Genomic DNA, 23,176 nt, shown 5'->3' with positions numbered 1-23,176 from the left:
AAAACACGTGTTTGAATGGTACTGTTAGTATGTAGCAGATTTCTTCCTTTTCTTACCCCATTCTCCCCCAAAACCTTGGTGTGTCTGTCCTCTTAACACTGTAGCAAGACATATTAGAATTGTTGAAATAACTTGAAATTAAACTCTTTATTAGTTTATTAAGGAATGCTATAAATGTGGTGGTTGGTTTCAAATTAAGAGCAAGAAACAAATGGAAATTTAAAAAAAAAACAGATAAATAATCTCTTTCCTTTGGGATTAGCAGAGAAAGTTTTCTTTTCTCTTTTGATAAAGGTTTTGAGACATCTTTTACTGTAAATCTCTTCTGTTTGTTTTTAATATTTTTGAAGTCAGTAAAAAAGCAAACAGACAACACATTTGTCTTGCAGTTTGGAGGCTTTAGTGTGTTTTGGAATAAAAAATGTTTCACTGCTTGCAGTAGATCTTAACAAAATGTCGTTCATATGAAGATTTACTCCAATCATCACTCCAATTGTTTTGTAAATATGATTATGTCGTTTTTATGCTAAATCAAAAAAAGAGTTTAGGACATAGTTTTTGCTGAGCAGCAGTATTTAGTATTAGAAATTCACCTCTGAGTTTTGGGTGGGACCATTGACGGGAAACAACCCCACCTCCCTTTCCCTTTAATGTTACTGAGAACTCTGTGTTTACACACTCTTCCTCTTGTTCCCAGCCTCACACCCCCAACTTAACATTGCAACCAAAATGGCGAGCAGCATTGGAGTAGTTCTGAGTCAAATGCCAGCTCAATAGCGGAAAACCAAGACGTACAAGTACATCAGAATGGCTTTTAGCCTGCCCAGCATATGTTCTACGTAACAGATACGCTCATTAGAGTGGGTCTTTAAATCACTTTAAATCACTCAGTTGAGCAGTGAACGAACTAATTAATTAATCACTTTATTTAAATATGAAAAAAATAAATTCCTTATCTTGAGAGTATCTTGCACACAATGACTTTTTATCTATATTTGTTCATGCAAAACTTTAAATAATACTTGGGATCTCCCACTTCCTTTTGTAATTGGCTTAACAGTTTTGGCCAGATAAAGCAGAACAGATCCAAATTATGATCTTACCACTATCGTGCCTTGCATGTGTTACTAGGTTCTTATGGAAGTCTCTTTTCCATTGAGGTTGTTTTTCCTACTACTTTGGGCTTATCAACTCCAGATATATTTTTAAACCCTCTACCTTGTCCACATTTGTAAAATCTACAAATATGAAAAATTCCAGAGGTTTAATTATTCTAGAAGTTTACTTCCTTTTTCTCGTGACCGTAGAAAAAATATGGTCTTAGTCAAAAATAAAACATCAAAATGTTATCGGGTTTTTTTTCTTTTCTATCTAGAAAGCAATTTTCACTCTTCTTAATTTTTGTTTTGGCCACTCAGTTTTGGGGTTTCCATACTCCAGGCACTATAATTTAATTCACTGAAAACCCCTTTGCCATACTGTTCTAAAACATCCATAAAATAATTTTCAATCCTGAAAGGTCAAATATATATATTTTTATTTTTTGATAAATGTTATCATATAACTTCCTGATTCTACTGTTTTTCCCACTTTTAAATCTGTGTGAAGCATGTTTCATACTCGAACCTTCAAGAGCTAAAATCTCTTTACTGAAAACAGAGGTCAGGATTTCTAATGTCCATATACTGTGTCAGTTTATTTTTCATGCAATGCACATTGATCCTAGTTTCCATACAGCTTGGAGCTCCTGGCAGCATTCCAACACGTTTGTCCATCCATGCACCGAAACATGCCCATACTCTAGCATCTCACCACATCAAACCATATTGCTCTCACTTTGGTAATCCGGTTGGTGGTTACATCAGATGTACTTTCTTTTTTTAAATAATGAAAACCACGTGAAAGTGTGTTTAGATTCACATTAATTGCTGTTTGGTTTACAAAGAGCAGTACAAGTTCAAAGAAAACTGAGTTCTCACTGTCTTACAAAGAATGAGGGCCTATGAGACATCATTAAAACAATAGACTTCACTTAGATTAGTGTATAGAGTTTAATTGACATATGTAGCCTGATCCCCGTTTAGGCCATGACTCAGCTTATTGCCCATGTTGCAGTTTGTGTTAAAGCAATTTTTACTAAAATTGTGTTCAAAGTACAGATCTTATATTTATTTAGATACTCCTCTAGAATGTCGTCCACAGTTTGTCAGTGTGAAACTGAAACGTAGTGAAAGTTACCTCAAAGAGTAGCGTGTGTGTTTGTGTGTGCATGTGTGTAAACTTTCTTACTTACTGTCTTCCAACAATGCTCTGCCTTACAGAGAGCTTATGCTGGTTGGGTAAGTGTGCATGTGTGAGGGTGTGTGTGTGAGTGTGTGTGTATGTATGTGTATGTGTGCTTTACTGCGCCGCTCTACGTATTATCTCTGTGTTTGCCTGCTCTGCAGCGGAGGAGACACAGGCCTCGCGGAAATAACCTCAGTGTATGTACCTCTCTTCGTCTTTGTCTATATTCCTTCCCTCTTGGTTCTTTCAGTCTTTTTCTCTCTTCCTTTGTCTCTGTTTCCTGACTTGTAAACTAGTTGTTTCTTCCTCATCAAGGGTACCATGTGGGTGTGTTTAAACACCAGATAAACAATCCAGATGCACACAAATCAAAAAACTCTTTAGGAAAAAATATCAAAAAACATGGCAGGAACTGTCAATTTTTTAATGTAGAAAATATACAGCTTAACATTTGATTATTTATTTCATCATATTAATTAGTCACTTTGAAATTCTGAGCAACTTTGGAAATCTAAAATACAACTATGTATTAGGACAATTCTATCATAGGGCACACAGGTTCTTGGTGACTAATCCGACAAAGAGTGGTACGAAACCCCTTTATCAGCAACATCAAGAATCACCCAGATTAGTCCCACCCTGGAGCCAAGCTTTGGGGTTGGGGCTTACTGGCTTGTGCTTTGTGGCCGAGAATCTTCCCAATACCAAAAAACAAGGTCAGGCATTAAAGCAACTGAGATGAGTTTTGTGCGAATGGTAGCTGGGCGCTCCCTGAAGTTATGGGCACACCAGACAGGTGACCCACGTTCAAGATCGCACTACATGCAGGTTCTTGAACACGCACATGGCCCATGTTGTTCACACTGGACAAGCAGGGAGGGGCATCTTTTTCTTCCAGTTTTTCTACTGTTTACTAGCACATGTTCACCACCTACACCTATGAACGTATCCTTAGATATAGGATGACAAGCTTAGTTACACAGAGAGAGCGCAGAACAAAGCTGCTGGTTCCTCCACTTTGAGAGGAGCCAGCTGAGGTTTGGATCCATCCTGAATGCCTTCCAGGCCTGGTGTTCCAGGCATGCTCCACCAGGCAGACACTCTAAAGAAGTCCTAGGCAAAGTTCTTGAGAAAATATTACATCCAGGCTTGACCCACACATGTCAAAGGTCTAGATCTGGTCTGTCAAAGAAAGCCAACACATGGGTCTATAGATGAAGCAAGCTGCAGATACACTGTGTTCCTGCACTTGTCTAGAACTGTTTTAAAACATCCATCTAATGTTAAACCTAATGAACCCTTTCACACTAGAGCTTTAGTTTCAGTCTTGACATTCATTTGACCATCGTAACTCTTCAACCGTTTACGCAATTAATGTAATTCCAGCAGATTCTGAAGGGGAAAAAGCAACCTTGCGCTAATATGCAACACTTTACAGTAGTGAATTGTTTGCACAATTAGTGTAAACCAGCTAGTTCTGTCAGAGCAAAATAATTCTGTGCTGTTAGGTCGCTTTTGTCCACCTCAGAATTAGCTGATTCACATTGATCTTGTAAACGATCAAAGAGTGTGTTATTTAAGTGTTGCCAGTAAAATCTCCAGTGTTAAAGGGTTAAGCTACATATAAATGCATATGCACTATTGAGCCCAGACTAAAAATGGGCTTTTTTTAAAATCGTTATTGCGTCTTTAAAAAAGTTTTGTAGAGTTTGGGTAAAGTGAAGCTTACCCATGTGGTACTCTAAGCTCTTTTTAAATCAAATGACTCATTGCTACTATTCTTACCTCATTTGATTTTTAGTTCTTATTTTATTCTCTCTGCCTCTCCTGTCAAGCCTCTCTATTTCTCCTCTCTGTCTCCCTCCTGTGTTTGCTCGTGTTGACGTAGGTCTCCTCTCCATTGTTTGCTCTCTGTAAAAATATCCCCAGAGTGTGACTCTTGTGTAGCATCTGTGTGCGCGTGTGTGAACTTTGTCTTTGAAACTGATGCATCCCTGCAGTCTGGGTCAGCAGTGTGTGATGGAAGCATGGACTGACCTGCCATGTGACATGCTGGAAAGCACCACAGCATGTTATTAGTCATGCATGATGAGTCTGTATACCAGACCTTTACTTCAAACCTTTGCTCTAAAAGCCATAAAATGTATAGATCATGTTCAGTGTTTTCTGTATGATCTTTGAAAACTTTATTATGACCTGCGTACTCGTTGACTCTTATCCTGCAGTTGGAGGTGTTGGAAGTGGCAAAGCCAGACTCAACCAGGAGTTTAGGTGGACTCATAGATCACCAAAACCACAACTTCACTGACAAAATAAGAGTTATCACTATTTTCCTCAGTTATAATTGATATATTATTTAACCAATTAACATTTGCATTTTTAATCCTAACAGTATTTGTATTAAAAATGTCCTAGACAGATTTAAATGAACACTACATGAAAACAGTGATTTAAAGACCTGCCGATTTTTGTTTATGGTTACATCTCATTGTATTCATTTGTTAGACTTTTTAGGCTATGTCCAAATTCACTCACTACTCTTTAACCTCTAAGACTACGTAGTGCGAGACAATCCAATGTCCTGGATTTTAATGGAATTTGAAAAGATGTTCACTACCTTATTTTTTTTAACGGCAGATATGATATCACCTATTTGCTGAAGTAAAAACCTAATAAATATGAACATTTTACAAAGACAATTTTATACGATGGAGTATTAGGGCCACTGTTAGAGAAAGAGGTAAACATATGGGCGGGTTGTTTAATTACGAGATAGAGTCAAAGCTTTATGAAAATACAGTTGTTGAATTATTAGAAATAGTCAAAATTTTACGAGAATACAATCATAGACTTGTGATTTAAAAAGGTGTTATTTTACAAGAAATAAAAGTTATTCTGTTTCCAAAATGCAGTTCATTCAAGAAAAGTAAAGGGGATTCTGTGAGTTTCTTGAGCAATGTAAAATCTATCCCATTTCTCTGAAATGTCTGCAAAAGAAATAAACAGGTATCTTTGTTGAAACATTTTAAGAGCAAAATCTAAGATTTTATTTTGAAAAGACGCCTTTTTTCTGTAAAATTGGGAATTTTTCCAACTCCAGTCTCAGGAAAAAATGATAAACCTATGTAGTGCACTAAGTAGTGAGTTGTGAAGAAATTCTGACACAACCTTTGTTTTTCTTTATAAATGTCAAAAACATTTCTATTTCTTCTCATACTGCAGTGTTTCACTTTGCATCTTTCAATGAAGTTTTTCTTTTTGTAACTCTTCTTATTGGCCCAGATTTGTTCATAGGTCAACTAGTGAAAAAAGTTGCCGTTTAGCAGGTTAATTGTACTTTGTAACATGCTAAATGTACCTAAATCTGAGATTCTGCAAAAAAATACAAAGTACAGACGAACAAGGTTTATTACAGTAAACAACTTTTTTCTTGGTTTTAATTTTAAAAATATAAATAAAAAGCAAAGCATCAAATGGGCACTACCTACACAGAGCTAAAGCTGGTGCCATATCCATGGACATTGTTTACTAGAAAAGGCTTAAGAATAGCATAGTATAGGCCAGTGGTGCCTAGACTTTTTTGGCATGCGAGGATGGACGGACGGACAGACAGACAGATTTTTACTTATTTATTCTTGATGGCCCGCAATCTACCCACATGTCTTTCAATGTAATAAGCACCCCTGGTATAAGCCCTTTAAAGTAGCATGTTTAAAAATATAAAAAAGTATCACATCTGATAATAGGTTTTACTTTGACTATGCATGTGTGTGTACCTGTTTACATGTTTCTTTCTGTTGGCTGCTCTGAGGACATGCATGGCTTACGCTTGTTTCCTCAGAGACTTTGTCTTTAGGGAGAAGTCCAAACGTGTACTAAGTACAGATTCGTGGAGGTTCATAATGTCATCAAGGTTCTGTCCTGGTCAGAAGAGCCTGAAGACGAACCCAGCCAGAAAGTAACAAATTTCTAGCTAATTTTCTGTACTATTGAATCTGAGTTAACGTTGGCTTTTTTGCATATTGCTTACAATGAAAATAATGTTCATGCTGTGGCAAGAATTTGCATGCACAGCTCAATTTTGAATGTTTTTCCCAATTTTAAATGGTTAAAAATATTTCCTTAAACACATGTGTTTGCAGACATGCTCAAATTGTTTCTTTGTTTCAGGAGAAAATGGAAAAAACTGTTGGGTTGTTACAGAGCTTTTGATCAGGCTTCAACGTCAAGGTCTCTTGCCTTAAGCATGGGGTCTCCATAATTGATTGACATCATACTTGTGAAACGTTTAAGTATAAACCATACACTCACTGGCTACTTTATTGCACACCTGTCAAACTCCTCGTTAATGGAAATTTCTAATCAGCCAATCAAATGGCAGCAAGTCAATACATTTAGGTGCGTAGTCATGGTCAAGACGATCTGCTGCAGTTTAAACCGAGCATCAGAATGGAGAAGAAAGGTGATTTGAGGGACTTTGAACGTGGCATGGCTGTTGGTAGCAGACGGGCTGGTCTGAGTATTCCAGAAATTTTTGATCTACTGGGATTTTCACCCACAACCATCCCTGGGGTTTACAAAGAATGGTCTGAAAAAAAAAATCCAGTGAGCCGCAGTTCTGTGGGCCGAAATACCTTGTTGATGTAAGAGGTCAAAGGAAAATGGCCAGACTAGTTCCAGCTGATAGAAAGGCAATAACCAACTAGATAGATAGATAGATTGATTGATAGATAGATAGATAGATAGATAGATAGATAGATAGATAGATAGATAGATAGATAGATAGATAGATAGATAGATAGATAGATAGATAGATAGATAGATAGATAGATAGATAGATAGATAGATAGATAGATAGATAGATAGATAGATAGATAGATAGATAGATAGATAGATAGATAGATAGATAGATAGATAGATAGATAGATAGATAGATAGATAGATAGATAGATAGATAGATAGATAGATAGATAGATAGATAGATAGATGACTTTATTAATCCCACAATGGGGAAATTTCATTTATCTGTGGCAGCAACACGACATTCAGAAATAATCTATATAATGTAACATCAATAAAGGACATCACAAATTACATTTATATTAGATAATTAAAAATATTACTAAAATTATTATGAAAAATTATTATCAAAAATGAGATTCTTATTAAATAAAGAAATAAAATATTAAATAAATACAGCTGCAAAAGTGTAAAAAACATGCGGTCTGCAAAACATGTAAACTGTAAAAAAACATTACAAATTTTTTCAAAATACAGAAATAACTAATGAAGTACACACCAAGAACAAAAACAAACTGTTCAGGAACAAAAAACAATTTAAAATTGAAAAACAACAACTACAACAAAAGTAAATGAATCAATGACTAAACAGAAAAACACCCCTGGGACCGTGGAGTGTCACTTTGACACGGTGTTGTACAGTCTGATGGCTGTGGGGAGGAATGACCTGCGGTAGCGCTCCTTCTTACACTGAGGGTGCAACAGTCTTGTGCTGAAGGAGCTGGTCAGCGCCTCTACAGTTTTGTGCAGGGGGTGGGAGGGGTTATCCATGATGGATGTCAGCTTAGCTAACATCCTCCTGTCCGCCACCTCCTCGATGGACTCAAGTGTGCAGCCCAGGACAGAGCCGGCCCTCCTAACCAGTTTGTTAAGCCTTTTTTAAGCCAACTACCTTGTGGTAGAGTGTCCGCACTGAGATTGGAAGGTCGTGAGTTCAAATCCAGAGTCATACCAAAGATTCTAAAAATAGGACCCAGTGCTTGACACTCAGCATTAAGTGGTTAGATTGGGGACCACCAAATAGTTCCTGGAGCCCGGCTGTGTCTGCAGGTCACCGCTCCCCAAGGGGATGGGTCAAAAGCAGAGAACAAATTTCACACACCTAAGTGGGGGACAGCTAATGGGACTTTAACTTAAACAACCTGTGGTTATAACCTGTGGTGAGCAGAAGAGTCTGAACGCACAGCACGCCCAACCTTGAGGCAGATGGGCTACAGCAGCAGAAGACCACACCAGATGCCACTCATGTCATCTAAGAACAGGACACTGAGGCTATAATTCATACAGGCTCACCAAAACTGGACAATAGAAGATTGGAAAAAAACATTGTTTGGTCTGATGAATCTCCATTCATGCTGCCACGTTCAGATGGTAGGGCCAATATTTGGCTTAAATAACATGAAAGCATGAATCCATCCTGACTTGTGTTAACAGTTCAGGATGGTGGTTTACTGGTGTGGGGAATTTTTTGTTGGAACACTTTGGGCCCCTTAGTGCCAACTGAGCATGGTTACAACACCACAGCCTACCTGAGTATTGTTGCTGACCATGTCCATCCCAATTATGACCACAGTGTACCCATCTTCTGAAGGCTACTTCCAGCATAAGAATATGCCATGTTATAAATCTGGAATCATTTTAGGCTGGTTTCTTTAACAGGAGATTGGCATCATGGATGTGCAGGCGGCAAATCTGCAGCAAATGTGTGATGCTATCATGTCAATATAGACATGCAAACTGCAAAATCTCTTAGGAATGTTTAAAGTATCTTTTTGAATCTATGATTACAGCAGTTCTGAAGCCAAAAGAGGGCCCAACCTAGTACTAGCGAGATGTACCTAACAAAGTGGCCAGTGAGTGTAAAAACAACAAAAGTATACAGAGGCTCCATTATTAATTTTTGGTTTGGTTTTGTAACCAATGTTTCTTAGTCTTGGTCTTGATTTCTTCTCATTATGATTCTTAGTGTTCAACTGTAAACTTATCAATGAATGTAAGAAGAGATGGAACCATAACAGAAGCTCAAACCCTCCTTTAACCCCTGTTTTAAGGATGTTTGTGAATCATCTTCAAGACAAGGTCAAAATTAATAATTTTGTTGAGAAACAAATTTAAAATCTAGAAAGGCATATGTGGCACTTTGTTTGAAACATTTAGACATAAAATCCAAGTATCATCTGAGTAAGGTCCAGCTTGTGCATTAGGATTGCTGTAAATCCTTTATCTACAAAAGCTGATTGGCAGTGTTTTTAATAAAGTGTCATTTAGGTCACAGTATGAGGACAGAAAGGGTTTGAACAATTCTCCTAAACACAGAAGACCTAATGCTCTTCTTTTTTGTCCAAATATATCACCTTCATGTATTGTCAGAAGTCAGAACTCTGTCTCCCCCTCTGGTCACCGGTGGGAGCAATCTCCTGAGTACTGAAGGCCCTTCATCTCCCAGCACACCCTGCATGCACTTCCTGCTTGTCACACACCTGACTCTCATTCACTCAAGCAACCACAGCATACTTAAGCACTGCACTGACCTGAGATCAATGCCAAGTATTGTTTGTGCCACTCTGGCTTTCTCACTGAGTGTTAAATTTGGACCTGAGCTTCTGTTTCCTGACCCTGTTTCTAACTTTGTTTACCTGCTGCCTGCTCTGACCCTTGCCTGGATTTTGACCCCCCCTATCTCTCCTCTGATGAACTTCTGCCTGTTATCAACTCCTACCTGCGTGACCCTGATTTAGCTGAGCTAATAAAACTGCGACATTTGGATGGAGAACTGCCTGTTCTTGTGACACATATGCAATAATAAATTAAATCTACTTCCAAAATGGCATAATAAGGCAATTGATGAGACTAACGTAATTTTGGTGGATAAAAACTTTTGAGGTTACCTTAAAAATCTCTAATTGATCAACTTTAGCAGCTTACTCAAGTGTCATCTGACATGTTAAACCAGCTCTGATCCAAATGTTGATTCAACTATAAAACAGTTTAAAACTCATGTTGTCATTAAAAAATATATATATACATTAACTTTAATTAGTCTTTCAAAAATGTTGAATGAAAAGAGTTTTAAGTTCAAGACAAATAAAATAAAATTGAACTTAAAGGGATCTGGATTTTTCAGTATCTGATTCCTGGTATGATGTCAATTTAGCATGGTGTCAGCAAAAGCCTTCCTCACTGCGTGCAGCATGTGAGGCATGGCATTTATAGTCCTGTTGCTTGCTCTGTCTATTTAGACGATCTTCTGCACTAATCAGTTCCTGTTTATATCTCTGTCTGTCTTTTATTGTCGTTTTTTGGTGCATGGGGTCACGAGCTATTGCATATTTCTCTGTGCCTAAACTTTAAGGAATGTTTTACCATAGAAACATCCGATGCCAAAACAAATGAGCGGAGGTCATCATTCATGAGGATACAGGATGCCAGCATTTAGCTTATCAAGGCAAAGGTTTTCATTGAAAACCCAAATTGTTCTTGTGTGCTAAAACTATCACATAATTTAATCTAAAAATGTTTGGTATGCTGACTAACCGAAGTCACTGATAGGGGTACTTGGACTCTGGAATTTACAATTGGAAAGTTGTTTAACTGTCTTTGCTTTGGTTTTAAACTAGGGTTGGTTTCCTTGCAACCCATCTTAAGTAATTCTCACTTCTGTTCTCCTCACTGTCATTCTCTCCCTACTATTGTTCTTTTCTTTTCCCCCTTTCTATCTTTTCTGTCTTTACTGTCTTTTCTGCATTTTCTTCCACATTCTATCTTTTGGTCCCAAAGACCATAACCGACACCAGTCCGATGAGGCGCTCCACATCCAGCCTGGTTCATGGTCGTTCAGGCCGTGGTGTGAGACTGGACGATTACTCACTTGAAAGGGTGGTTTCTGAGGAGGGGAGGCACGGAGGAGGCCGCAGGCACAGGGACAGGAGTCATCGCACCTCACAGCGCTCCCTGACCAGATACACCGATGCAGACACAGGTGAGTCCTTTCAGAAAGACTTTGCATGGATTTTTCATCAAATCTACTCAATGGACCCTAACCCTACCACTTGAGATGTTTCGGGGCATAAAAGGTAATTTTCCTTTTTAATAAGCTGCAACACAAAAAAAACATTGGTTTCTAAATAAAGCCGAAATTAAAGTCCCACTCTGAGTCTGATCTTTTTAAAAGAGTTCCTAGTGATCTTTTAATTATGATTATGCAATTTTTAGCCAAAATCAAAAATCCTGTGTGGTTTTCTAGGACATAGTTTCTGCAGAGTGGCATTAGTTCATTAGAAACTCACCTTTGAGTTATGGGAGGGACCGTTGGTGAGGATCAACCCTATCCCCCTACCCTTCCCGTTACTAAGGCTACGTTCACACTGCAGGCTGAAACGACCCAATTCGACCCAATTCCGATCTTTTCATGATACTCTGAATAACACAGATCCGATCTTTTCAAATGCGACCCAGGCCAATTGGGTTTGCCGTCCTGAATCCGAAACGTATCCGTTCTTTTCAATTGCGACCGCCGTCTGACCGGCCAGGCCACCTCAATCCGAATCGTACGTCATCGATACGCAACAAACGTCATCATTCTGCGTTAAAATTGGCGGGAACGAGAACGTAAACAGCAACCACAGCGGACGATGCTGCAGAGACCCGTCAGTGGAAGGGAAGCGATGTCCCCGATTGTATTAATATTTGGGGTGACAGCACTATTCAGGCCAAACTCCAGGGCTCTTATCGCAACCGGGCGGTTTTTGAAAAAAATTAACAGCTAAATGGCCGAGCGTGGTGTTGAACATTTTCTCGCGAGTACTTTTTTTTTTCTTTCTCCCCTTCCCGACCGTGGTCAGAAGCGCGGGGGTCCCAAGGCGGATCCTCCTCTTCCTCCCTGTTCTGAGCCTTAGATTCTCCAGGATTCTCCGGAATGGGTTAATAAAGAGTCCATAGCATTTATTATGGGGGAAACCTTCTCTCATTAGCGTTGTCCTTCCTCCGTAACACACAACAAGAATGCGCTCCCACACTGCCCCCCCATTCTCTCCCGCTGCACGCCCTCTTTTCCCGTCCCTTACACAAACGTGCGCGCGTGGGCCCAATACATACACATTCCCATTCCACAACAGTGGTTACAGACGATCCCGGCTCCAATGCCTTCTTAAAAATGGGAAGATTGTTATTGTGCTGGCTCCTTTGTGAAAATAAATTTATTAATGAAAAAAGAGCTCCGCTGTTGACAACACTGTTGTTGACATCCATGTTAACGTAAGCTAAAAGAAGTTTCTTTTAAGATTATCCATAGAATTTATCCATCTAAAACGTTTATTCAAAATAGATTTAAGTTAAACATTGAGACATTTTGTAGTTTTGGTTGTAATTCCCCTGAAACAGTTATTCATCTTTTCTGGTATTGTCCCAAAGTGAAGGTGTTTTGGCAGAAGTTGTGTGATTTTATTAATGATAAAATTGATTCTTGTTTTGTCTTATTCTGGAAAGATGTCTTGTTGGGTCTAATATCAAAACATATGCAAAAGGACTCTGGTTTACTTTTAAATCTTTTACTCATTTTGGCTAAATTCCATGTCCATAAATGTAAATTTTCTGGTAGAAAACCCTGTTTCACTGTATTCCTTTCTGATTTAGGTCAATATATCAACAGTATTCGAAATTCAGAGAAGCAAAAAGCAATCAGAACATTGTCTGTATGTGATAGATTCAGTATTTTTTCATAGAGTTTAACCCCCTGGCTTATTTCTATTTCTATTCTTGTTTCTCTGTATGTTACAGATGTGTATTTGATATATGCTGTTGTGTTTTTTTTATTGCATACCTAAAAGTACTTTCTTGTAAAGTGGCATAATGTGCAATAAAATGTTTAAAACAAAAAAAAAAAAAAATGTTAACGTAAGCTACTTCCGCAAACAACGAGTGACGTCATTCGACGTTGAGTACTCTTCTGCGCATGCGGGTCAACTCTGGGTTGTTTCACGGTCACACTGTAGATCACAAAAGTTCGGATTTACTTGGAAATGTGAACGGTCTAGCAAACAATTCGGATTTTTTCAAAAAATCGGAATTGAGCATTAAGCCCTGCAGTGTGAACGTAGCCTAAGAGTTCTTTGTTTACTTCTGCTAGCTAACAGCCCCTCACACCCCCAACCTAACATTGTAACAAAAATGACCAGCAACATTGGAGCTATCCAGCCATACGGTTTTGAGCCAAATGCCAGCACAGATGAAGATAATGAAGACGTCGTCTAGTTGTCAAGTAACATGTGATGGTCGGGCCTGCCCAGCGTATTGGCTACACCACAAACAAGATCTTTTTCAAACTGAATTTTTTTTTCTGCTCCTGATTCACAAATGTCATAACTAAATACTCAAAAATCCAATTTTAAGCTTCATACAGCTTTTCTACATATCCTATTTCAGAAATATGCCACAAGAACATGTTAAAAACACAAAAAAGAAATTTCATCTAAGTGGTTTAAGGAGACTTTAGCATATAAAGGAGTTCTTGGTCAATTCTGGGGTTGTATGCTAAAACACCTTAAATTGTTCCTCCAGCACCAAACCTTAAAGTCACTCCACCTCACCCTTCAGTCAAGATTTTTTAGGCTTTGCTTGATAGTGTTTCCCAATGTAAATTCAGGCTTTTTGTCAGCAGGCTTGGGCACAGACTTGAGCACCACCACACAGTCAGGAGAATTACCGCCCAAAGAACGAGAGAGGGACCGCGGCCGCACCAAGGACCGTCGTCACCACCACCACCATCACCACCATCACAGTTCTATGGACAAGGAGCGCTATGGTCCGGATCGCCATGAATATGCCCACAGGCATCCTCATGACCGCCACTGGTCAAGGTCGCCCAGTGAAGGTCCTGATGGAAGAGGTCATAGACAGGTGGGCTTCAAAAAGGACAGGAAAACTTCACACAACTGGATGTATAGAAAACATTTTCTACTTTTTTGTTTTATTTCACATTATAGCATTTTTGGTTGCATTAGAAAAATACCCAACATTCGCACAAATACAAAATCAAGGCAACTGACAGTTATGACAATTAAACCACCAAGGTGGGATTTTGAAAAGCACTTGCTGCAATTCCTAACCATAACTTTGTACTATTTGTATTTGTATTTATTTATTTAAGGGACAATGCATACAACAAACAGTGTAGAATACTCTAAAGGTAATGAGACACTGTAAATATGCAGGATTGTAGCCTATGCTAATTTCCATCCTCTGTCCCGTTCTGACCAGCTTATGTAAGCAACAGTTTAAGCTATTTTCATACTCTTACTTATGGATATCAATCTCTCTTTTTTGTTATACTTTTTTTTATTTGTCGCTGTTTCTATCTTTCTATTTTTCTTCAACCTGACGTGTTGCTTCTTGATGTGAATTTGTTGCTTCATCACTGCGTTTTTTGAATAATTTTCGATGGTGTATTCTATCTATCTATCTATCTATCTATCTATCTATCTATCTATCTATCTATCTATCTATCTATCTATCTATCTATCTATCTATCTATCTATCTATCTATCTGCTATATGTTGTTGTGGTGCATTTTGATTTTCCTTGTTTACATTTTGCCATAGGGCAGTAGTTCAGTGAGCGGTAGTCCAGTCCCCTCTACCTCGGGGACCAGCACACCACGGAGGGGCCGACGCCAACTGCCACAGACACCCGCTGTCCCACGTCCGCATGTTACCTACTCCCCAGCTGTTCGCAAGCCCAGCTATGGCCCCCCCGGGCAAGGTCGTCTGCGGTCTCCCTCCCCCCGTCACTTCTCCCCACCGGACCATGACAGAGGATACCATCATCGACCCTCATCTCGCCACGCTTCTCCACACCACGTCGGATCCTCATCCCGACACGGCTCACCCCGCTCACCCCGGCGTCAGTCCCCTCGCTCGCCTCTACATGGGTCACCGAGGTCCCCTCACAGGAGTCGCTGGAGTGGGCCCCCACCTGGCGATAGCCTAGAGGGTGATGGATCATTCTATGAGAGAGATTATGAGTACGAGCAGCACCATGAGCCTCCAGCATACGAGCAGAGTCTCTCCCATGGCAATCCTCACCCACATGGGGGGAATCCTCATCCACACCCACGCTCACCAAGAACTGCCCGTCATGGGCCCCTTCCACCCCCTCACCCGCGTAGAGTACCCAATGGATACCGTTCATCCTCACCTTCCCCTCAGCGACGGGGACCACCAGGGGCACCCCACCACCGGCCTGTCCATGCCAGAGGGCCCCGCAAGGGTCTGCATGAACCCTATAGTGAGACGGACGAGGACGACTGGTGCTAGCAATTACTGAAATACCAACAGTAGATGAGAATAACCTCTTCCAATGCTCTGGACTTGACTATCAAGACTTTTCTTAAAGCAGTGGTCATGTGTATTTAGGAGGGGTTGGATACTCCAAAGCTCTCTACCTTCACCCCTCAGACTTAAAATAAGATGAAGGGTGGGAAGTAGGGGTGTGAAGGTGCTGCAAACAGCCTTTTACTCATTTTGTGTAAGAGTAAAAACCAGCAGCAACAGGAGAAAGCCAAGAGAACTTGGGCAAGGCTAGGGCACAGTTTACCTCCGTCTCTCTCTGACTCAGATAGACACTTCTGAGAAACAGCCTTCACCGTCAAGGTCAGGCTGTGAGAGGACAGCAGAAGTGTAGGAACAGAGAGCAATGGAGGAGCATGAGTTTGGATAAATGTCTTGGTATCGGTGAAGTTTTCAGGCCTAATTGCATTTTTCCCAAACTGTAACCAGGATGCTTAGATGTTTGCTGTCTTTTGTTGGCCAGACTTCCACTGCAGGATAAAAATAAGATGGAACGTGGAGTCAGATTTGACTCGCCTCCAAGACTGACAATGCTTAGAGTAAAATCAAATAAAAAGCCAGGATCCCATAATCCTTACATGCCAAGCTATGCCTCCAGAAAATCAAACTTGAACAGAGAAGAAAATAGTACGACTCTAAAGGTGAAAGTAAGAAGGGGAGAATACCTACTTTCTCTTTAATCTTTTCCTTTCCAAAAGACAGAATCAGGAAGTTCCGCCTACACTGCAAAAACCAGCTAATCCCAGGGCTGGCCGATATTTGATGAGTTTTATCATCTCTGTTTACTGTTACGGACTCCGTGCTGATGGAACTGCTGTGACATCACATCCTGTCCACGAGGAAGTGGCAGTGGGTGAGGCACAAAGTGGGCTCACTTCCTGTTCAGGTGTGCTTGAAGGACGGGCTCAGGTAACAGAGGAAGGTGACCTGACAGGAAATGACATCACACGGTTGATTGCGCTTAAGGAAAGGAATGGAGTGATCGGGGAAAAAGAAGTTTCTTCAGTATTTCTTCTGTCAAATACTTCTTGTTCTTGTTATTCGAACATTGGAGCTTGGTTCTTCTGTTGCATTCGCTCAGCATCCTTTGATCTTTTTCGCAATCCAACACTTGATGGAAACCTGCATGACTGATAAAATACCTATTAGAAAGGAAATTTAAATGGCGTTTGTGGGACCTGGGGCTTTCAAAAAATTTTAGACTTAGGTCTTTAAAAGAAGTTCCCTTCTTTCAAACTCTTTCTCTACTACATGTCAAAAGTTTTGGATTTCTTTCAGTATGAACTGGGCAGTTTTGTTTGTTTCAGTTCTCTACAGAATGCTTAGTTCAAACAATCTATTAGGTGACAAAAAAAAATGTGCACGCTCACATTAATGCATCCTATGGTGCTTGAGAATCAAGAAGGAGAAAGAGTGGAGGAACAAACCTCCACAAAACTTAATTTATTGCTATATTAATGATAACAGTTTTATGAATTTAAATGTCAATGCAAAATGATGGTAACAATGATAATAATACTGGTGATGATTGACTGAATTGACAGATATCTTACTGTAGACTTGTTGTCATGTTAGCTGGAGTTGAAATATGCTATGTTCATGTTGTTTGCATCCTTTATGTTGATGTTACCTGCTCAATGACGTTTACTGAGTTTCTGATGCCTTCTGCAACAATTTGGAGCTATAGGCTTGGGAACATTCACTCTAGAAGTATTGCGTGTTGTAACGCAATTCTTACAATACATATTCTCTAGAAATGTGGAGGTGGAGGTCAGAGGAGTCTCAGCGTATGACCTGCAATGACCCTCATGGTCAGTCCTCTTTTCAAGCCAACCCAAAGATCTCTAACTCATGTTCACAGCAAGGAGTTAAACCAATGTCTAGATTGGAAACGAGAATGATGACCAAAAAAAGGGGGTTAGGTTTGATTGCGGGGCTTGAACTTACTAAGGGAGATCAGTTGCCAGCAATGGATCTCCCATGTTGGTACAGGGTCGGTGTCAGACAGTGTTGTTTTCCGCACCTGGGGACAGCATTCAGCGCACCCTTTCTTCCCCCTCTACAGTTCAGTCTCTCGGCCACATCCTAGAATGCAGTCCTGTAGTGAAAGATTAATCTTATATCGTTGTAAGATATAAAGGTCCCATTCCGAGCCGGGAAACCTGGATGTGACCAGAGAGACCCCAACATGTGTCTATTTATAAGTCTTCTTTGTGCCTGTCTGAGCCAGCGCTGATCCCTTAACCCAACTCCTTGACCCCTCAGTCCCTCTTTTTTCTCTAATCACTCCACACTTCTCACATGAAAACCTACTCTGGTATCCATAATGAGTTCATTTCCTTTTACATCAGCTCTTTAAGGCTTTTTAGACAGTGACACTGAAGACACACCTTACAGCAAACAGAGCTACAAATCGTCCTTTTATTTTTGTCGAGGGGGGATTTTAAAATTCTTCAAAACAAAATAATAAAATATAGATGAAGATTAATTATTACAGATGAATAGATATAATACTGTATATGTAGTTATAGATGTAATACAACATATAGTAGAGTTTCATAGATTTATCTATTTTGCCTACTCATTACTCGTTAAAGTCAAGACCTCTCACCAATTTCTTTGCGGTTTCAAAAGCCAGCAAACTAACCCCCAGTCCACATATTTTGACTCTATGCAGACTTCCCAAGCAACTACAATGTATTATTTTGAAGGACAAAACTACTGTGCTGGGACACTGAACGACACACGAGGTGTACAACAACCTGCAGGTTTAAGGTAATGTTGGGATTAACTAGACTTTAGCACAAGTCACCTGACATTACACCTCGCAGGGGGATTTTTCACATTTGAGAGCGTCTTTTTCCCTCCCTCCTGCGTCTGATCATTTTGCTGTTGACAGATTTCTCTGCTCTCCTGTGTTGCCTCCTGGCTATGAAGTTAAGACTAGCAAAGGAAATCGGGGGGATGGGACGCTTAGGTGATGATAGATCTAGCATAAGCAAAGGGGTGTGTGCAAGGAAACCTGTCCACCCTCACCTCGCATGCAGAGAGGTTGACGGTTCTTCTCCAGAGCCCCTGTTAGAGCCACAGTGCCTTCTGTATCCGAGCCACATCCATCACCCCCCAGTCTCCTAAATTACAGTCTCTCTTACCCATCAGCCCCCTTGCCTTCTGTAAGTAGTTGTGTTCATCCACACAACGCCTTAAAATCAAGTCCTGCAGGCTCCTGTGTTGGTGTACCATCAAGGAGAGTGCTGATTCAGACAGAAGGCTGTGGTTGGGAAACAAATCAAGAGGCTAGTCATGATGCAGGAAATTAGTATCACATTTAAGTTCCCAATTCAAACATGTGTTGCAGTTTTTGCCAAAAAAAATCACAAGATCCTCACAGTTTGAATCAGATCTGTTTGGTTTTGACTTTATGCGACTTGATGACCTTCGTTTCCAATTTGTGCCAGCAGTCTAGCAGTTTTTATCTAGCTTTGGTTTGGCGCTTTGGTATGAGGCCATTCAGTGCCCAAGTGCACCTAAATGAGGTTTTAGTGAGAGGTTTACAGAGGTGTGAAACTGTTTGCTTACTTCTCAGGTCCCTCTACTGTTAGGTAGCTAGTTAAACAATGTATGGAAGCAACAGCTGCAAAAGAAGACCGTCTTGGACTGAGTTATTGTATGGTTTTACTTGACTTGGCATTAGACATACTAATGTAACCCCACCCTCTTTTTTTCCCCCCCGACCCAAGAACTCCGCACCTCCCATATTGCCACAAACGGCCTGCTGAATGCACCAACCCTCAACACCAACTGTGTTGACTGAAAAAAAAAAAAAGAAACAGAATTCGATCTCGGCTCCACAACACCACGTCCATAATTGTAACAGCAAATCCAAAATGGCTGACTCACATCGCCGCCTTTGCGTGAAAGCATGTTGTTTGTGCACTTTTTCGGGAACTAACCCCATCCTTTCAAATGAAAAAAGGTTTTTGTTCTTTGGTTTCTTTCATTTGTATTTTTTGCTCAATCATCTCTTTTTCCACCTGTTGCCCACTTTCCCTCTTGCTCTCGACGTCTGACAAACCATTTTTGCTTTTCTACTTTCCTGTGGCCTGAAGGAGAAACTCATTACTCATTAGTTCAGTCGGCTGTGAAATTGTGTCAGTGAGTTGGTTGGGAGGCAATGTGTTGACACAAACATAAAAAGGGCTCTCTTTTAAAAAAAGATCTACTCATTGGGTATTAATGTACAGTAGGGCTGCCAGAAGTTGTGCTTATGTAGCTAAACCCATGCTGTGGTCTCCCCTTTGTACAGCACTAAGTGTGTGCATGCGTGTGTGTGATGGGGGTGGGTGGGGTTAAAAGGAGAGGAGTGGCAAGAGTTTCATGAAGTGGGGACAATGGTGGGGTTAAAAAATGTAATGTTTGAGAGGGCAGCAGAGAAGTGTTTTTAATACACAATTTCACAATGGCACTGGATCACTTTTCAGGTTCACCTTCCTTCATCTCACCTGCATTCAGCCACAAACTGAAGGGGTGGGGCTATGGCTGCCACAGCGACATTTTACTCTGAATATGTTTCCAAGAATGTGCTTAAGAATGTATGTTTTTTGTTTTTAGGGCTGAAACTAATTGAACCATAAAACCGTATTCTGAAAATACGAAAAACAGTTATATATGCATTTTTTCTGACATCAGGCTGCGTTCACACGGCACTTGGCAGCGCTCGTTCAAGTGACCACTTTAAATAAAAAGTCTACGTAAACGTGCAATCTGCGTGTTTCAGACTTCAAAACTTTCATAACTTTTGACACTAGACTAGTTTCTATAACCATTCCCAGGCTATACATACAAAATGTGTGGCCTTGAAAGTTAAACCAGGTCAAACTTTGAACAATCAAGGACACTTGGAAGTGACAAATGGATGACGTCCCTTCTAATTCATGGAAGTTCCAAGAATTTGAAAATTGATCATGGAACGGACATTAATAATTGCGTTTTGTGACCGGCTGAACAAAACTTATATCAAAAGAATATGCATCTGGGATGGTTTTCTTAGAGGTCAGATAAGTTTATTCTCCTAAATGACATAATTTATGTCCCTAAAGTCACACATGGAAAGTCACACATGGTAACCAAAGAGTATTGTCCCTTTGTTGTTTAGCACTTGGTTTGATGGTTTCAGCTCTAATCGTGTGTGTTTGTATGTGATCTGCCTATCCATCGGCATGTCATGTTTGTATGAGTGTGTCCTCCTCATACCGTCAGCTACAGTGGGTAACCCTTAGTGCCTTACACTGTACGGGGCATGAAGATTCCTCCAGCTACATCGGATGCCCTTGTCCCTCTCTTTCCTCAGAGCCTGAATGGGGTTGTGTGTGTGTGTGTGTGTGTGTGTGTGAAAAGGAGATAGTGATTCGGGGGGGTTAATTGAGAAATCATCTCACTTGCCTCACCCTGTGACCCCCTCTTGTCCTGTTCCATCGGATGTATGTTTTGGTTGTGTGATCTTTGTGTACATAAACCATAAAGTTTATGAAAAACTCATTGTGTTCATATCTGATTGTCTCGCCGTGACTCATTTTTCCTCCTAATGGTTCTGCCAACATACAAACATGTCATACCATGTGTTGACACGAGGCTGCAGGGTTGAGCAGCCATTGTCTTCAACAGCATGAGTAACAAGTGAGTCCATGTTGGGGGGCAGATTCAGTGGGAGACCGCCTGTCATGTCAGCCGCATACAAATGTGTCTCTTTATGGAGCCAAGTAGGTCTAAGGAGTGAGTAATGATTTTTGCACAGCAATACTGCATTTACTCTCAATACAGATTAAGCCAGCAAAAATCGTGTTCTAGCAGATACATATTATTGCTTTGAGAAGTTGTAGATGTAGCAAACACAGCTTTGTAATAGTACCTAAATAAATGCAATGATATGCACCTCCCAGAAAACAAAGCATCTGTTTGAAACTAATCTGTAACACTTTTTTAGAAACCTAAAACCCTGCTTGGCTCCAAAATCTTTTTCTAATTTTTCAATAAAATCTCAGAGTCGTGAGTAAAATGTCTCCTGTCGCTATTAGAACCCCTATAGCCCCTTTCTTGTTTTTTTCTTCCATTCTTTCTGCAAATCTGTCTTTTCTTTTCCTTCAAACTCTTAGACACCAGTTTCTTTAACAGGGATTTATCCTCAGCATTTTTCTCTAACATGATTAATTACAGAAAATGTCATCAGAAATCTGCTTTGTTTGTAGTTAAAAATGAATTTTTTGTTTTTACTTTGACTTATGAGCGTTTTTTTTTAAATCACAAAAGATTGTACTAGTTATGAAAAAAATTTAGTTAGAATCTTGTCAAAATAAAACAAGTAAAAGCGACTCTAGAATAAAATGGTGGATCATCCCAATCCTGTAGAAGAAAAGCGCTGAGGAAAGTCCTTGGAGCAACCATCTCATCATCCATCTCATTATAAGCCACCCCCATCCAACACTCGACCCAGCAGAAACCAAACCAGTGCCACAGTAGAAAACCATACAGGATTTACTCAGCAAGATTGGGGGGAAAAGGAAAAAAAAGATAGGCATACATGGTAATTTAAGATAAAAGAGAAGTATTTAAAAACAGATTTGCATGTGCAATGTGCATGCCAATTTGTGGGGTAACAAGTCAACTTCAGGAACTTATAAAAAATAAAATAATACGTATAAAGAAAAAAGTATATGTATATATATATATATATATATATATATATATATATATATATATATATATATATGTATGTGTAAAAATATATAGAAAGATAGATGTTTTTAAGAGCGACGTGTTTCTTTTTTCTTCTATTTTTAAAAACAAAAAACATTTTAAAAAATATGTCTTAAAAGGAGTAAAAGTTAAAAAAAAAAGAAAAAAATCATCCACACAAAAAAATGATGATAAAATGAAAAGAGCATTTGTTACATTACTTTCACGGATAGAAAACACTTGAACTCATGATACAAGGGGCTGGTAAAGATGATTTTCAAAAGAAGACAATGCATACATAACTTTTCCTTGATGAAAAACAAACCCTTTCAGAGTAAAGAGTTGCCTGAAAATGAATCTGGTGATGTTATTCCCATTTATTCTGGCTATGAAGTCCCGTCTTTCTCTCTCCCCCTCTTTTCTCTTTCTTTGACCATCCCTTTCTCTTCTTCTGTTTCTTTCTCTATCTCTGCTGTTTCTAAAAGTGCATTTTGTAATTTCAAACTGAATTCTTCCTAAAGAAACTGAATAAACCAGAGAGAATGCATTCTAACATCTGCGTCGTCATTGATTCTGCACCCACTTAGCCACTGTGCAATCCTAGGCACTTTAACATTGGGAGTTGGGTCTAATAGACCCACTAGACAGTGCGCTGAACCTTTTTTCTTTAATGATTTGTGAAATCTCACTGGTGTCCATGGATTACATGAAATCTTTCTACCATTGTCCACCTTTTTCATGGTAGGAATAACATGTCAATGCAAGGGTGGGGTCATCTAAGATAGCACAAGGGCTCGACACATCAGAACACTTTTATTAGCCTTACAGGGTGGAAGCCTATTTACAGTATGTGGACAGTGTGATGTGGCAGTATATTCTATCACAATTTGGAGAAAGTGATGAGACAGTAAGTTCCTAGTTATTTTGTCACGTTGTTCTAACCACATTTTTAAAGACAGTCAATTCAAAAATATAATAAAAGGGAGAACTTGGAAGGAAATAGTGAGTTGAAAGGA

General features: G+C 39.7%; 1 protein-coding gene across 25 annotated transcripts in view; it reads left to right on the top strand.

The window, feature by feature from the left end:
• The window catches only part of cacna1a (calcium voltage-gated channel subunit alpha1 A), a 194,316-nt gene extending 171,603 nt beyond the window's left edge, over positions 1-22,713 (top strand). For 12 of the 25 annotated variants that reach the window (XM_023959252.1, XM_023959258.1, XM_023959257.1 and 9 more), the window contains 5 exons: positions 2,322-2,339; positions 2,448-2,483; positions 10,864-11,065; positions 13,739-13,980; positions 14,682-22,713. In XM_023959252.1, coding sequence (XP_023815020.1) covers positions 2,322-2,339; positions 2,448-2,483; positions 10,864-11,065; positions 13,739-13,980; positions 14,682-15,395 — 1,212 coding nt within the window. In that variant the 3' untranslated portion in view covers positions 15,396-22,713. The remainder of the gene's footprint in view (positions 1-2,321; positions 2,340-2,447; positions 2,484-10,863; positions 11,066-13,738; positions 13,981-14,681) is intronic. The other 13 variants (XM_023959302.1, XM_023959287.1, XM_023959268.1 and 10 more) reach the window with 7 other exon arrangements.
• Positions 22,714-23,176: the final 463 nt, after the last annotated feature.

Source organism: Oryzias latipes, chromosome 1, assembly GCF_002234675.1.
Source record: "Oryzias latipes chromosome 1, ASM223467v1".
In the NCBI taxonomy this organism is placed as follows: domain Eukaryota; kingdom Metazoa; phylum Chordata; class Actinopteri; order Beloniformes; family Adrianichthyidae; genus Oryzias; species Oryzias latipes.
Note: the sequence above shows the minus strand (reverse complement) of the source record. Positions and strands in the feature narration are given on the sequence as shown.